At 39.2% G+C, this 17,776-nt stretch overlaps 1 protein-coding gene across 6 annotated transcripts in view; it reads left to right on the top strand.

Moving 5' to 3' along the window:
* PCDH15 (protocadherin related 15) overlaps nucleotides 1-17,776 on the top strand; it is a 1,266,541-nt gene that overhangs the window by 986,762 nt on the left and 262,003 nt on the right. For all 6 annotated transcript variants that reach the window (XM_040362073.1, XM_040362072.1, XM_040362074.1 and 3 more), the window contains one exon: nucleotides 13,986-14,126. In XM_040362073.1, coding sequence (XP_040218007.1) covers nucleotides 13,986-14,126 — 141 coding nt within the window. The remainder of the gene's footprint in view (nucleotides 1-13,985; nucleotides 14,127-17,776) is intronic.

Below are 17,776 nucleotides of genomic sequence, written 5' to 3'. Positions count from 1 at the left end.
ATTAATGGCTGTGTGTAATCTGCGCTTTTCGCCATATTGTGTTCACACAATCCCAAAGGCTGCTTCTAACTTACTGGAACACTCATCCCTGCAAACGGATAAGGCCTCGTACACACGACTGAGAAACTCGACGGGCAAAACACATCGTTTTGCTCGTCGAGTTCCTTGTGAAGCCATGACATGTGTTGTTAAATGTAAACAGGCTTCCGCCCTAAAATATTGAACTTGTTCGCGCTAACTTTTTTATGCTAAGGGTTGAAGGTATTTTATACCTGCTCCCTTAGTGGCCCAATGCATTCCTTTATGTTAAGTGATATGATGTAGAGAACCCTCAAACTCCTGTTCTCAGATTGGAGTGATGCCTGGGGTCCAGTACTGATAATCACTTGCATAGAGAAGTGCATTGGAATCTTTAATGCAGTTGTACTTGTTCACGTTCATTGTAATTTTTCAAATGCTAGAGGTTGGAGGACCTCCACCCCTAGTAGCTCAACACATTCCTATATGTGAGAGAGATGATGTAGTGAACCCCCAAACTCCTGTTCTCTGATTAGAGTGATGTCTGGGGTCCAGTACTGAAATTTCTCATAACATAGAGAGGTGCATTGAGATCTTTCCTTAACCACAGTCGTGGTTCACTCCCGCTCACCGTAGTTTGTGACACTGTGTGTTGAGTTATTTTGAGGGGACAGCAAATTTACACTGTTATACAAGCTGTACACTCATTATTTTACATTGTAGCAAAGTGTCATTTCTTTAGTGTTGTCACATGAAAAGATATAATAAAATATTTACAAACATGTGAGGGGTGTACTCACTTTTGTGAGATAATGTACTGTATGTAAAATCAGATTCCACTTGACTACTTATTTAGGAAAATAGCAAAGTGCATTATCCTATAATGTCTGAGCAATATGCAACTTTCATAATTTGAATGCCTTTAAATGAAAAAAGATGCAATCTGGTTTTTAGATGTTACTAAATATCATGCAGCATCATTGCTCATTGCCAATGGCAAAACTATCGCAATAGTTACCCAAGTGGCTGCTTTGGGACCTGAGCAGGAGGGGGCCTGGTTAAGGCCCCAGGGATCAGGAGCAAACTGGGCTAGACAGCATATGGCTCTATAGTTTGTTTGGAATGGCTGCCATTCTGCTTCCTATATTCTGGTGGCAGACAATTCGTTCCAGCATCTTTTGCTGGTAACAGATCTCAAACCAATGGAGTACCAGCACAGGGGAGTGGAAATGTATCCCTACTTCTTGTTGCAGGTAATTTCTCAGTGTGCTTTATGATTCCACTTGGTAGAGGTCTGAAGCAGTTGTGGAAAAAGTAAGGCTCATCTGGGCTCATCTGAGGTGTTGAGGAGGAGAGGGGGCTTATCTGCGGTCTGAAGGGGTTAATGGGGGAAGGAGGAGGGCTGATCTGAGATCTAAAGGGGCTAAGGAGGAAAGGGAGGATTGAGCGGGCTGGTCTGAGGTGGGAGGGGTAGATGATCACAGTTCTGTTACACACACTGCCGATTGCAAGACATTTTTCCTTGCACTGAGATAACTTGGGGCATTGTTGGGTTCTTCTATGGGTGGAGAATCGAGTTAAAGCCAATTCTCATCATCCTTTACTATTTCATATTTGCAGTCTGCTGATCCTGTGTGCAGTTAGATGCCATTTTCTTGTACACCAGGCAATTTAAAAACAACTGATGTCAAAGCAATTTTTCCCCTACTGACCAATGATGCCGGGCATTTTTCGACCCACTGATCAATGTTGCTGGATATTTTTTTCCCACCAATCATTAAAACGGGTGTTTTTTTTTTTACAAAGACCAGCATTGTAAGACGCACTGTGTTATATAATCCTAACATATGAACACTTTACAACGTGCTGCATGTTACATAAGCCTGGCCAAAGTGATTTACCAGTTGCTGGTTGCTAAGTAGTCATCTGATATTTAAATGATGTTCTTTTTTTAATATGTGCTCAGACAGAAATACACAATAGTAGAGTTTTTAAAATGATATAGTGTCCAGAAGTTTATGTGTGTCTGTACCACCCTTACTTGTAGCACAGTAATTACAAAGTATATTGCATGTACAAAGAGAGTGACAAACATGTTCATTGTGTACAGGGAGTAAGATCAGGCTCTGTTTAACAAATATATAAATATGTGTATGGATCAAAAAAGTAGAAAAATATATCTTCTTTTACAAGTTGGCCTTAATGGCATTATGTTAATGAGACAACCGAGAGTGCAAAATCTGGTCCAGATGTGCATGGTAGCCAGTCAGCTTCTAACTTCAGCTTGTTCAAATAAGCTTTGACAAAAAAAACTGGACGCTGATTAGCTTCTATGTACAGCTGCAACAGATTTTTTTTTTTTCCCATAAAGATTTTATTGAAGCATAAAGGTATGGAAAATGTTACAAATACAACCTTAACTTCAACAAACATAACATGTCCTCACAAGAGGATTCACAGCAAAGTGTTCACATGAGGGGGAACAGGTACAAGTTAAACAAGCGCGACAAGTATCATAAACAGAGACATAGTCTGTGTAGGTTACCTCATCCACATTTATTCATGGGGAAGGTGCATTGTGAATCGATCTGGAGGCAATATATCTACTTGTAGCTATGCAAAGGGCCTCTATGTCCTTCTAAATACAACAGCCATCCCAAAACCCTTGACCACTTGTACTACGTCCCCTATTCAAACCGTGGATCCTCTCGGTATTGCTGCAACAGATTTTTAACTCTCCAGATTTAGTACATCAACCCCAGTCAGTGTATCCCTTATCACCAAGATGTCAGTCGCTCTTTAAATGAGTGATAGGATATCCTTAAATAATATTCTTTTGGAAATGGGGACATTGAAAATGTCGCTATGGGGCCCTGCGATTTTTCCTTAATGGTTGCAATAATGTATTTATGGTAAAGTAATTGGCATATTAGTAAACTGGCCATGGGGCACTTGTATGGTAGAAAAAAAAAAAGTTTTATGTGCATTTTATTTAAGAGATAACAAATGTATTATAGATACATTTTATAAATAAATAAATAAGATATGTACCATTGGGGAGGGTTCTCTTCATTACTGCCATAAAGATGCAAGGTGAAATTAAAGGAATCTTCCTAATCTAAGGGATTTCTCAACGTAGACAGTTTTTACTGGAACATGTATCCCCAATGGAAGATTTGCCCTCACAATTGACTGTAATGATGAATCTAAATTTTTTAATCTCTCCTCACTTTTTGTCTCAGTGACAATGGTCATCAGAACTAATACAATGGGTAATTTCCCCCTGCTGGGCACAGATAGCAATACAATCTTGGCTTGTCTTCCTCTCCTCTGCTCTAAACTAAAACGAAAAAGTATTGCCCTTACATACACTTTAACTGCATGTATGTCGCTTCAGTCCATTAAACAAGTTTGATTAATATCAGCATCTTTTAGCAATGCAAACAATGGTTGATAACCTCCATTCGTTGCATTGGAGGAGGCATCTTCCTGTCTGTAGTAAATGTATTTCGCTAGCAAAGATCCTATTAATTAAAATGTATTTATTGATGCAGAAAGATCCATCGGTTTTCTTACTCTTTGCTTACTGATGTCAGTGTGCAAAAAAAGATCACTTATGTATGTATAATTTGTTATCTGAACTTTGAATATTTATGAAAAGGTCTGTTGCTTGTTCTTTTCTGCATCATCTATTTTCAGTCATCAGAGGATTTAAAATTATAATCAAGAGAATGCAGAATTGTAAACAGAGCACAAGTTTAACTTTTCTAATTTATGAAACAGAAACAACTCTTGAGTAATTATAGTAACATTTAGAAAGAGTGCTCAGCCTGCTTCAAGCTGAAGTTATATGGATACTGCATGCTGAACTTCAATTTACCTTTGTATGGCTTGTATAAAAATTACTACCACTCCACATACTGTACATATTACCCTTAAGACTGATGTGAACAATAGGATTAGTTGTTACAAACCGTGACACCATTAATATAACATGTGCTTGCATCTATTCATGCAGCAGTGCATCAATTTTCAGCCTTGGTTTCAAGAGAAGAGTTTTGGGTAAATAAAAACTGATACAAAATAAACAGTGCCCCAAAACACCCCTGGCATCTAACCCCTCTCAGCAACAAGCATTCTCACTAACATTTGAAGAGTGTACATCTATCTCTGCACTTCAAATCTTAAATAGACCCCAGTAGGCACACTAGATTTCTCTTTCATGCTCTGCTTTATAGCATTATGCTAAAAAATATCTACACTATGAGCTTTGGAAATACAGGTGATAAATATTGTAAAATATATATATATATATATATATATATATATATATATATATATATATATATATATATATATATATATATATATAGGAGTATACTTTACATTTTTATCAGTATCACTGGGAATGATCCTTGCTGTGATCCTCTGGCTGTAAAATGTGTAAAACATTATGCCTAAAAAAAACATGAGATTCATGCTGTTCACATCTAAACAGTTTCAGAGCTGCTTGTGCATGCATTTTTAATGTGCTTCAAAGTATATTGTCACATTCAAATTTTTTAAATAAGAAAAATGCAAGATGCATTTCTTTTGCTTAATTTCAATTGGCATCAGCTCATATGGCAGCCTAGGCAAACTCCAGCATAAGCAATTTAAACATCCTGCTGTGTTGTGAGCTACCTTTACTGACTTTACTTAAAGTGTTTACTATCTCAACTCTTCATATTCCTTATATGTGCTTGTTGTACCATATACTTGTATGAGAAAATATCCTGTTCTCTTTGCATTGCTTCCTTTATGTGATATTAAAAACTGACTACACTAAGCAGGAGAGCTTACCACATTCAGTTCTCTAGCTAGGCTGGGAACTCAGGGCCAGATCCACAAAAGGGATACGCAGGCGTATCTACTGATACGCCGTCGTATCCCTGTATCTATCTATGTGACTGATTCATAGAATCTGTTACGCATAGATATTCCTAAGATCCGGCAGGTGTAATAGTTTTACACTGTCGGATCTTAGGATGCAGTACCTCGGCCGCCGCTGGGGGCATTTCTCGTCGAATTTCCGCGTCGGGTATGCAAATTAGCACTTACGGAGATCCACGAAGCTTTTTCCCTTCGTTTTTTTTCCATAAGTGTTAGTTTGCCGTCGCAAAATTAGGGCTACTTTTACAAAGTGTAAACTTAGTACACCATGTAAAAGTAGACCCTTCTTTCCCGCGTCGCTGTCAAATTGTTTTAAAAAAAAAAAATTTCCCGCCGCAACTCTTTTTTTTTCTTTTACGCCCGTCGCGATTCTTAAAACTCGGCGCAACGTAATTTTGCGCAAAGCACGTCGGGAAAATCGCGTCGGGAGCATGCGCAGTACGTCCGGCGCAGGATGCCCGCCTAATTTAAATGGGACTCGCCCCATTAGATTGGGCACGCCTTGCGCCGGACGGATTTAAGTTACACCGCTGTAAATTTCTAGGTAAGTGCTTTGTGGATCGGGCACTTAGGTAGAGATTTTGCGGCGGTGTAACTTAAATCTGAATATTTAAGTTGCACCCGCTGTACGTGGATCTGGCCCTTTGTTCTGTTTGCTTTGGAACAGACTCCATTGCTTATTTATTGACTGTCCAAGTGTCCATCAGACAAACACATTTTAAGTTGATAGTGCGTTATGTAACATTGTTTTCTGGAGCTGGAGAACCCACCTGCCTATGTGGTGTTTATCCAGAGCCCACCAATAGGTTAAAATGCCCTAAATGAGGCAGTAGTTGAAGAGCTCTTGCTAAAGCACATGGGCAGATTTTTTTTTTTCAACCACTGGCTTGAATGAAGAAAAAAACCTGACAGATCCCCACATCCACATAAGCGATGTGGATGCAGGAATCACCCCCCCCCCCACCTCACTATTGCATTCTGACAGCATTGACTCCACCTGTCATAATACACTGATCAGCACTGCAGCCATTGGCTGCAGTGGCTAAACAAATACCGGTTTTCCAGCAGGACCCTTCAATAGAAGCTGATCGAATAACAGGCTTCTGTTGAACAGACAGAGGTACACATGTTTAGCAGGCCTAAGCCAAATTTTGATATGTGTTTACCCAGCTTTTAGTTGATGTACATAGGAACATTTTTATATTATACACTACTATAAGCATGATTTTCAAGGCAAATACAAATATTTAGGTTAAAACAACTCCTTAAATGCCAAGATGTAAATGAAAATTTGGTATAGCATCCTGAACCGATCTGATTTACAGAAAAATCCATAAGGAGCTATAACATTACTATACATGTCTCTATGGTTACTGGACATCACCTGATGACATTAAAATACTCTTTAAAATAATAAAGAATGACAGTAAAGCTGTAGCTGGCCTCTAAAACATTTATGCTTATCAGGCGTATCTTTGATTTAGCATAATAAAATCTGAAATCCCTGCTTGCATTGATTTAACATATGTTTGAAGTGGACTAAGAAGAACAAGACATTTTCGGCACTATGAAATAATTAAATGTCTTGTCTTGTAATATATTGATTATCTTATAGGATAGATCAAATACCCCAAGGATGTATGTGTGGCATCCAGACTTTATATATCCTCATGTAATTGATATTACAGTAGACATTTAAAAAATATATATATTTGTTGAAATTTATTTTACTGGCCACATTTTCTGGAGTTAAAAGCACAACTCACTTTCTTCTAAAACATTGTGTATAGTGAAGTGAGCTTATCCAAATGCCTCATATTAATATCCAACAATAATGTCTCTACTGTTCTCTTAAAATGAAGCAATAGAAGAGACATGATTAATGATACTAATATTTCTATGACAACCTTTGTTAGCTCTTTCTTATGACCGGCTACAATGTGTTGATAGCTTTATACTGGCAGCTCCATAATATGAGAACATTAGTTTTTGGCAGTGCATCTGCAAAATGTTAAGCTATACAGCATACGTTATGCTTCAGACATACCTTTTCTGCCATCTAGGCAGACATTCATCAAAAAAGTCTTACAAAGTAACAAAAGGTTACTGAACAGTTTGTGACTTTCAAAAACCATTAATCTTTTTTCGTTTTAGAAAATTCCACTTTGGAAAACTCCAAATTTTCTTGGCAAAGCTGGCATGGATTTTTTTTTAGTTCAACTACTTACTATTTCATAAGAATAAAATACAAAAATAATGTATATGAGATTCAAATCATGGCTGAAGGCAAATATACACCACCACAAATTAATGCATTTATGTATAGAGTAAAACCTTGGTTTGAGAGTAACTTGGTTTGAGAGCATTTTGCAAGACAAGCAATTTTTTGAAATACATTTTGACTTGATATACAAGCGATGCCTTGATATAAGAGCAGCGTCATGTCACAACTGAGTATAAATGAGAAGAGAGGCGCCTTTAAGTGTAGCAATATGGTTACATTTAATGAAGGTTCAACATTTAGCAACATATTGCTACTCTTAGAGGCGCCTCTCTTCTCTTTTATACTCTGTAGCCTAATTTTGCTTCTCCCCTTTGTGGAGACTGTCATTTGTGGATACACATTTTATGGTTACACAACATATCACTTTGATATCATTTTTTTATATGGACTATAAACTGAAGTACCTACGAATAAATGATTGTGGAATGAATCATTTGAGTTTCCATTATTTCCTATAGGAAAATTTGCTTTAATATAAAAGTGCTTTGGATTACAAGCATGTTTCTGGAACAAATTATGCTCACAATCCAATGTTTTACTGTACATATACAATATACATTATGTAAAAAAACATCACATTTTATTTTTATATGAGGCTGGTACAACTCTGCTGGGGGTGAAAATAAATTACACATACAATTTCTTTAAAAGTGCTAGGCTATAAAGCCAGACAGGTCTTAATTCAGGATACATTAATGCATCCAGGCACATGCTGCACCTACAAGTTGTCTCCTCGCTATTCACATCATCAGTCCCTGTCTTCAAGAAGCTTACAATCTAAGGTCCCTAACTATCATTCACACATATACACACTAGGGCCATTATAGACAGGAGGCAATTTATTTGCCAGCATGTCTTTGGAGTGTGGCTAAATGAGGGATACTCTCTTTTGTGGGCAATACCCAATGAGTCTCACATCACGTCTCCAATGAGTCTCATAAAATCTTTCTGCACGATTGGCATTGTAAAAATAGTATAATTTGTCTCTGTGGCCTGAATGTTACCACATATGTAAGTAAGACACAATCCTACAAAGAGTTATTACAATTCAATTTTCTTATGGAAAGAAATACAACATTAGCCAAATGAGCACGGAACATAAAAAAAAAGTATGTGTATCAAAGCCAGTCAATTTTTATGCAAAAAATCTCTGGGTCTTGGATTTTTTATTGTAGGAAGTTTGTTTTTGTCACTGAAATTAGCTTAAGGAACAGCATTTTCTAACTGTTCTCTGACCCCTATACATTGAGGGCCAGATCCACAACCAGCGGGCGCAACTTAAATGTTCCGATTTAATTTCTGGATCTACCTAAGTGCCCGATCCACAATGCACTTACCTAGAAATTTGCAGCGGTGTAACTTAAATCTGTCCGGCGAATCTAATGGGGCGAGTCCCATTTAAATTAGGCGCGCTCCCGCTCGGGACGTACTGCGCATGCTCCCGACGCTATTTTCTCGACGTGTTTTGCGTTACGTTACGTTGCGCCGAGTTTTGTGAATCGCGACGGGTAAAAAAGAGATGCGGCGGAAAAAAAAAAAATTGACAGCGACGCGGGAAAGAAGGGTATACTTTTACATGGTGTACTAAGTTTACACTTTGTAAAAGCAGCCCTAATTTTGCGACGGCAAACTAACACTTTTACGGAGAAATAACGAAGGGAAAAAGCTTTGTGGATCTCCGTAAGTGCTAATTTGCATACCCGACGCTGGATTTCGACGAGAAATGCCCCCAGCGGCGGCCGCGGTACTGCATCCTAAGATCGGACAGTGTAAGTCCATTACACATGTCGGATCTTAGGGATATCTATGCATAACTGATTCTATGAATCAGCCGCATAGATAGAAACAGGGATACGACGGCGTATCAGCAGATACGCCTGCGTATCCCTTTTGTGGATCTGGCCCTAAGAGTCCAAAAGGGATTCTTCCCATATACCTGTTTGCTGATGTAATGAAATTTGTCATAAAATTACATCAACAACCTTCAGGAAGTGAGAGGAATGTGTGACAGCAAATGTGTGGTGACTGTTTATGGTATTGAGTGAAATCGACAAAAACTTGTAACACACTGCTGTAATTAAAATTAGATCTTACCATCTAAAATGGCCCATATGGCAGACACTGCTATGCAAATGATTTTTTGGTAAGCTCTGCTGCCTTTGTGTGTGTGTATACACACATGTTTATGTATTTATGAGTGTGTATGTGTATGGATTTCAAGTTTCCTTCCAGTACTGTAAGGTTGAAGGTATGGTAGAATGACTGAATGCAGCCAGGAACAAGCAGGTTAATGATGTCAAAGAACATTGGGGAGTGGGGGACAGACTCACATAGATATAGAAGAAAACAATATTGTCAACGTAGCATTCAAGCAGAAAAATTATTTTAATTGTCAAGTTTAAAGTTTACACTCACACAAGAATACAAGTCTGATAGATCCAGGGTACATGCTTGTATCTTTATCACTAAAGTGCCATGGGCGTGTTGATCCTCTGCCAAACTGATACACACCCTGCCCTCCAGAACCATGTGGATGTGGTTTATTATCATAAAACTAGTACTGACTTGCACTAAGCCCTTTTACACCCCAGGAGCTAGTATGAACATTTTAGGTGGGGTTGATATAAAGCACATCTGTCTACCATAGGGGTCGATTGGGGTGCATTATTCCCTGGTAAATTGGAGCCCTGATTATTTTACCAAAGTGCATAAAACATTGAGAGACTCATACCATAAAGCTGTAAAAGGTTAAATTAATATTATTAGCAAACGCTGGTAAATAGCAGGGTCTCATAATACATCAAGTAAATCAATAAGGAGAATTACGACAAATGCATTAGATACATTCATGAGGGCATGGGGTTAGTCAGTGGCATCAAATTAGAAGCACTAAACGTTGTTCTGTTTAGATGGGTTGCCTCTACGGAGGTATATCAGGTTTTTGAAAGGAAGGGCATTGTTGACCAAGGCCAACCATTTCTGAAGCATGGGAGCAGATGCAGAAGACCAATTTAATGCAATTGATTTACTAAATAAGAATAACAATTCCAAAATTTTAGAATTGTATTGCTATTCCATGAGGAACAGTCTAGCCCAGGGGTCTCCAAACTTTTCAAACAAAGGGCCAGTTTATTGTCTTTCAGACTTTAGACTTTAGAAGGGCCAGACTGTGGCCAGCGCGGGCAGAAAATGTCCTGGGCCGAGCATCAGTGAGAATAAATATGGCCTCAGGGTTGGTAGTCAGGACGAGGAGGAGTAGGGCCCCTATCAGTGGGAGGAGTAGTGTCCCATCGTTGGTATCAGTGAAAGAAATAGTGCCTCCTTGTTGGTGTCAGTGGAAGGAATAGTACCTCATATCAGTGAGAGGGATAGTGCCCGAGGGTCGGATAAAGGCTAGCAAAGGGCCACATCTGGCCCTCGGGCCACAGTTTGGAGACCCCTGGTCTAGCCCATGTGATCATGTATACATTTAGTGGCTTGGAAAAAAAAAGTCTTGCACAACAAAGCACTCCTAGAACATGTGATAAAATGTGGTGTCAGTGTGAAGGAACTAATACAGATATACTGCAATTTTAGCCATTATTTGTAATCTGTATGCATGCTGCACAGAACCACACAGAACAATGAATGCTGCATAGTGCTACACTCATAGGCATCAAATATTGTCATTTGTCCCCTCTGACTACAGACAATTGATAATCAATGGGCCGCAATGGGTTCCTACCCTTTGCACATCATCTTCATTCTGATTCTGTTAAAGTGGTTGTAAACCCTCTCCTGTACCCAGTGAAGTGAATAGCCTCAGATGATACACATAGATGAAAACAAATCTCCCATATGTTTTACATGTGCAGTATAGCTGCTCTATTTTCATTTCTACACTCTAGAAAGCACACATCATGTTAGAAATGTTGTTTCCTATTATAGCAGTGGGTGTGGATGCTGAGCATACACTGTGTGAGAGCTGATTGGAGGAAAGGCACACACCCCCACTCCACATAGGCAGAGGAATGAGGGGACATGCAGAGCTGTACTGTGAATTGAAAAGCTCTCTGCTTATCAATCTCTAAGCGTCCCTCCCTGGCAAAAATATTCCAGATGCTATTATCTTGTGTGTCAGAGAACTTGTCAGATATATTTGCCCAGGTCAGGTTTCATAATTAGGGTTTAAAACCACTTTAAATTAGCCTTTCAATATTTTCTGTTTTAATAAATAAAGTGACTAGAAAATGTCAGCACTTGTATGCCAATATCCTAATGCTGTTTAGGTATCAAAAGATATTGTACTTAGTTCACAGAAGGAAAGATTTTGTTTGGCTTCTGTAGAATTCTATTCTTTACATATTAGCATTGATCTTTTCTTTGCCTTTACCTAAAGCCTAAAATATGATTTGTATCTTTTATTTTTTACTAATGAATATTTAGAATCTACAGGGTCTAAAAAGATTTAATAAACACTAAGGCCTCGTACACACGATAGGTTAAACAGAGGACAACGGTCTGATGGACCGTTTTCATCGGTCAAAAACCGATCGTGTGTGGTCCCCATAGGTTATTTAACCATTGGTTAAAAAAAAGCCAACTTGCTTTAAATTTAACCGATGGATTCCTAACCGATGGGAAAAAATGATCGTTAGTAGGCACAACCATCGGTTAAAAATACACGCATGCTCAGAATCAAGTCGACGCATGCTTGGAAGCATTGAACTTCGTTTTTTTCAGCACGTCGCTGTGTTTTACGTCACTGCGTTCTGACACGATCGTTTTTTAACCGATGGTGTGTAGGCACGACAGACCATCAGTCAGCATCATCAGTTAACCAATGAAAATGGTCCATTAGACCTTTCTCATCGGATGGAATGATCGTGTGTACGAGGCTTTAGATATCCAAAACTTACAAAAACTCCCTCCAGGTCCCAAAAAGACATAGGCAATCATGAAAGTCTAGTATGAGTAAGCTTGTAGGAACAGGGCCCTCCTAACCCTCTTTTATTGAATTGTATTGTTGCTGTATTGTCTCCCTTTATATTGTAAAGTGCTGCACAGATTATTGGGGCTATACAAATACTGTATAGTAATACTAGTATGGTTGGAAGCCCCTTGCAAGTCATGAAAATTTAAAAAATTAAATAAACTAGTTATGGGCTCAAGACCAAAACATCACAGAACTGGGTCTCTATAACCCTTTATTGTACATGCAGCACATCGATAATAATACAATCAATCATAGACCCCAAACCACCCTGTCAATATTGTACAATTATTTTACATTCTCATTCACTTGTAAATTGTGTACAAACAGATCCCAGATACTATGAGCAGAGGCAATGTGCAGAAAGCCCCTAATATGATCTGTCAGGAAAACTAGGAATTATAACATATATTCCACTTGTATCAGTAGCTGGAAACTAATATATGAATGCAAGAATTCTCTCCAATAGTATTATATCTGATGCCTAATCAAGTGTGTGGCTGGGTACAGAGTCCTGTGCAGGAGTAAGAGGCAGCAATCAATGAAAAGTCCATTGAACTTTTTTCCACAGCGTGGTCTAGAGGACTCCAAACTTGAGACTGAAATTATATGCCCCAACCTCAGTCACATGCTGTACAGAGATTATGGACTAGCAGCATCTGTAATACAGTCCATGAGACTGATCGTCACATATATCGTGGTCTGGAGGAGAGTGCAAGACTATGGCTGTAAATGTTCATACCAATCTCCCTCACAAGCCCTCCCTATTTATTTTTTTTTTTTTTCATGACTACTTGCTAGGGGCTCCCAACCATACTAAATTTGCATGATGGCCCATGTCTTGGAGCCAAGTTATTTCAGGACCTGGAAGGAGTTTTTTAACCACTTGCTTACTGTGCACATATACCCCCTTCCTGCCCAGGTGAAATTTCAGCTTCCGGCACTGCGACGTTTTAACTGACAATTGCGCGGCCGTGCAACGTGTAGATAGAGCTTTCTTTTGGTGGTATTTGATCGCCGGTGCGGTTTTTATTTTGGAAAAAAAACACAATATCCCATTAAAAAAAAAAATCGCAATAACCGTATAGTGACTGGTTTGCGCAAAAGTTATAGCGCCTACAAAATAGGGTACATAATTATGATTTTTTTTTTTTAGTAGGAATGGCGGCGATCTTCGATTTTTATTGGGACTGCGACATTATAGCAGACACATCGGACACTTTTGACACATTTTTGGGACCATTCACATTTATACAGTGAACAGTGCTATAAACATGCACTGATAACTGTATAAATGTGACTGTCAGGGAAGGGGTTAACACTAGGGGGCGAGGAAGGGGTTAAACGTGTAGCCTATTGAGTGATTCTAACTGTAGGGGGAGGGGACTGACTGGGGAGGTGACCGATCTGTGTCCCTATGTACAAGGGACAAAGCATCGGTCTCCTCTCCCTGACAGGACGTGGATCTCTGTGTTTACACACAGAGATCCATGGCCCTGCTCAGTTACTGGACAATTGTGGGTGCCCGGCGGCCATCGCGACGGGTGCCATCGCAACGGTTGCGCGCGCCCCCTAGTGGCTTTAAAAGATGAGGACGTCATATGACGTCCTGTCAGAATAACTGAGCTACCTTGCTGCCGTCAATTGACGGTGGCTGGTAGTATAGTGGTTAATTATGAAATACACTAAAATATACACACCTGTTTAATCTTTGTTAATTCAGAAGAATTTTAGCGACTATATCAATGCCCTAACATGACATGTTTATTTTCTCCAAAGGGTACACCAGCAAGTTACGTCAGATATAAAGTAGATGTTGCCCAATTTCCATACAGTGCCAGCATATTTGACGTGGAAGAAAAAACTGGTCGTGTCATAACAAGGGTCAATCTTAATGAGGATCCTAGCACCATATTCAGGGTAAGTAAGTAATAGTTTTCAATGTTATCTGTGTAGTTTTAGTGCCTTCACAAAATGCTAGTTATGTTACTCCCACTGTGAGTTTTCCCATTATGTCTAGGGCATGCCTTAGATATTATCTGTAGGGTTGTCCCGATACCGATACCAGTATCAGTATCGGGACCGATATCGAGTATTTGCGGGAGTACTCGTACTCCCGCAAATACCCCCGATACTAAAATAGAATACTTGTTTCCCCCCCCAGCCGCCGCAGAGGCCGCAAACCCGTCGCCGCAAAGCCTCCGCCGCCGTTAATCAGCGTGCGGGGAACATTACAGCTTTTGTTTGAATAGCTGTATCCCCGCCGCGTATAGACACTCCCCCTTGCGCGGGATTGGACGGATGATCTGTCCAATCCCGCGCAAGGGGGAGTGTCTATACGCGGCGGGGATACAGCTATTCAAACTAAAGCTGTAATGTTCCCTGCACGCTGATTAACGGCGGCACGTGCGGCATCATCAAGGTATGTAGGACATGGCTGGAATATGTGGGGGACATGGCTGGAATATGTGGGGGACATGGCTGGAATATGTGGGGGACATGGCTGGAATATGTGGGGGACATGGCTGCATTATGTGGGGGACATGGCTGGAATATGTGGGGGACATGGCTGGAATATGTGGGGGACATGGCTGGAATATGTCGGGGACATGGATGGAATATGTGGGGGACATGGCTGCATTATGTGGGGGACATGGCTGCATTATGTGGGGGACATGGCTGCATTATGTGGGGTACATGGCTGGAATATGTGGGGGACATGGCTGGAATATGTGGGGGACATGGCTGCATTATGTGGGGGACATGGCTGCATTATGTGGGGGGACATGGCTGGAATATGTGGGGGACATGGCTGGAATATGTGGGGGACATGGCTGAAATATGTGGGGGACATGGCTGGAATATGTGGGGGACATGGCTGGAATATGTGGGGGACGTGGCTGCATTTAGGGACACATTTAAAAAAAGTATCGGTATTCGGTATCGGCGAGTACATAAAAAAAGTATCGGTACTTGTACTCAGTCCTAAAAAAGTGGTATCGGGACAACCCTAATTATCTGCATGTTCATTTTGTGTCATTGGTCTAGATATTATTTATTATTTCTACTGCATCAACTGCTGGTGAGAGCTTGGCATGTGTTAAAGCTATGGACCTTGTGTTACCTCCTAGAAATCCACAAGCCAGGAATGCATGAGTTCTAAAATGTACTGTTTTTATTCTAAGATGAGGTAAATCTACTTGTTGTTTAATCACATTATGTCCAGTCACTAACTATATATATACCACATACAGTACATATATAAACATTAAGATGTATACCCACCAAAGATACATCAAAGAATACTTGATTGAACTGTTTGCTTCAATATGAGTTACAACCCATTGTTTTTCAGTGTATTGCGTTCTTGATGAGAAAATTAGCATGTTGTCACATGTGCTTTTTTAATGGCTAAAATCACCTTTAAAGTCGCAAAATGTCAGTAGAAGCGATTAAAAATTAGAAAGCAACATTTTATGTTTTAGATAGATGATACACATACAAATGTACTATACATCTATCAACCCTCCATCCAATGACCCTGCCCCCCCCCCCCAACCTGAAATTGTCATCTATAGCTAAATAATTAGGAGTAATGGACCCAGAGGCTGTCATTAACTGACTCATGGAAAAAGTGCTAGTTCCAAGGCAGAACACTGTATAGCACCAAATGCCAAACTAATGTACTGTACCTTAAAGGGTATTATTTAGTACTGGAAATGTGCTGTTTGTATGTCCCCTCCCCTTCCCAGATGTTTGAGACCTTTTGCAACACACCATACTTGCTAGTATGACTGTACATGTCTAAACCAACACTTAATGTAATAACCACCAAAGTTAATACTATTTAGTATACATTGTTAAGCTTGTGCTTATATTTTTAAATGCTAAGCTTTTATGCTTTTCTACATTGTGACTTTTAAAATTTTCCTTATATAAACACACACACACAAAAAAAGCTTTTTAGGTACTTTTATTCAATGCATGGATATTTTTTGTCATGCCATTGTTATTATATACTATTTTTGTAATACATCACTACACGATATAAGGAACGGGACATGAAAGTGCTGTATAATGTTGTTTGAATATGGCTCTATTTACTGTAATTTGTAATCTGTGTGTGTAGGTGAAGGGAAGGACTGACAATTCAATTAATTAAGTCTGCTGCACCTGAAAAACCCTGAATACCAGGAATGAAAAGTGATTGATAGTGTAAAGGTTCGCTGATTCTATGTAAAGGGTAGGAAAACCCACAGTGATATAAAATATAATGCATAATAATGTTGTCCAATGTGAACACAATAGGTAGATTGGAAACGTGTGTGGTCTAGAATGACCTGTAACACACTTAAAAATAAGCAACATTTCTTAAAACTGTATGTGCATAATCAAAAAATATAAACAATGCAATTCAAACGCAATGGGGGTTATTTACTAAAGGAAAATCCACTTTGCACTACAAGTGCACTGCAAGTGCACTTGAAAGTGCACTTGGAAGTGCATTTGCTGTAGATCTGAGGGGGACATGCATGGAAAATAAAAAACTGCATTTTAGCTTGCACATGATTGGATAATAATATCAGCAGAGCTTCCCCTCATTTTAGATCTACCCCTCAGATTTACAGTGACTGTACTTCCAAGTGCATTTTCAGTGCACCTTTAAGTGAACTTGCAGTGCAAGTGCAGTGCAGTGTAAATAACCCACAATGTGTATATAATCTAAAATGGGGGGGGGGGAAACTGACAGACTAACTGTTTTTTTCGTTATCGTTTTAACAAACGATAACGAAAGTGCAAGAAACGAAAACCGAAAGATCCGACATAAAATATGCGTTATTTTCGTTTTCATTGCGGTAAAAATTCGATATAGAGAGATTCGACATTATAGGGAAAAGATTCGACATCATAGAGAAAAGATTCGACATTATAGAGAAAAGATTCGACACTATAGAAATAATAGATTCGACATTAGAGAGAATAGATTTAGATTTATGAGAAAATAGATTCGACATTATAGAGAATAGATTCGACATTATAACTAGTCATACAACATTAGAATTCTTGTAGACGTAATATTCGAACGGAAATGTACGATTCGACGTAAAGATTCGACGTTCCGACGAATATTTTTTTGACCATTAGACAGAAACCAACAAAGATTCGACGTTCCGGCGAATATTCTTTTGACCATTCGACAGAAACCAAGTATTATTGGATTTTCGCACGAAAGCTATTCCCCAACGAAAAAGGAAATAAATCAAAACGATTTTCGGGAATAACTAAATAAATTTATTTTCCAAACGAAAACGAAAAAACGAAACAAAATATTCCAGTCTGCACATGTCTACTCTTTAGTATGAAGACACCACCGTGCTCAAAATAATACAATTGGCTGCTTACCAGACCCACATAGGTCACAAGCATATGTGCTGATCCACAGCTTAGGGATGAATTCCTCTGTCTGCCAAATCTCAAAGATTCACAATGGACAACAGCTCCCAGCAGACCCAGATGGATGAGTAAGCATGGACGCTCATCTGCGGCAGATAAAATGTATTCCTCTATAC

This window comes from Rana temporaria, chromosome 8 (assembly GCF_905171775.1).
Source record: "Rana temporaria chromosome 8, aRanTem1.1, whole genome shotgun sequence".
In the NCBI taxonomy this organism is placed as follows: Eukaryota; Metazoa; Chordata; class Amphibia; order Anura; family Ranidae; genus Rana; species Rana temporaria.
This window is presented reverse-complemented; position numbering and strand designations above follow the sequence as displayed.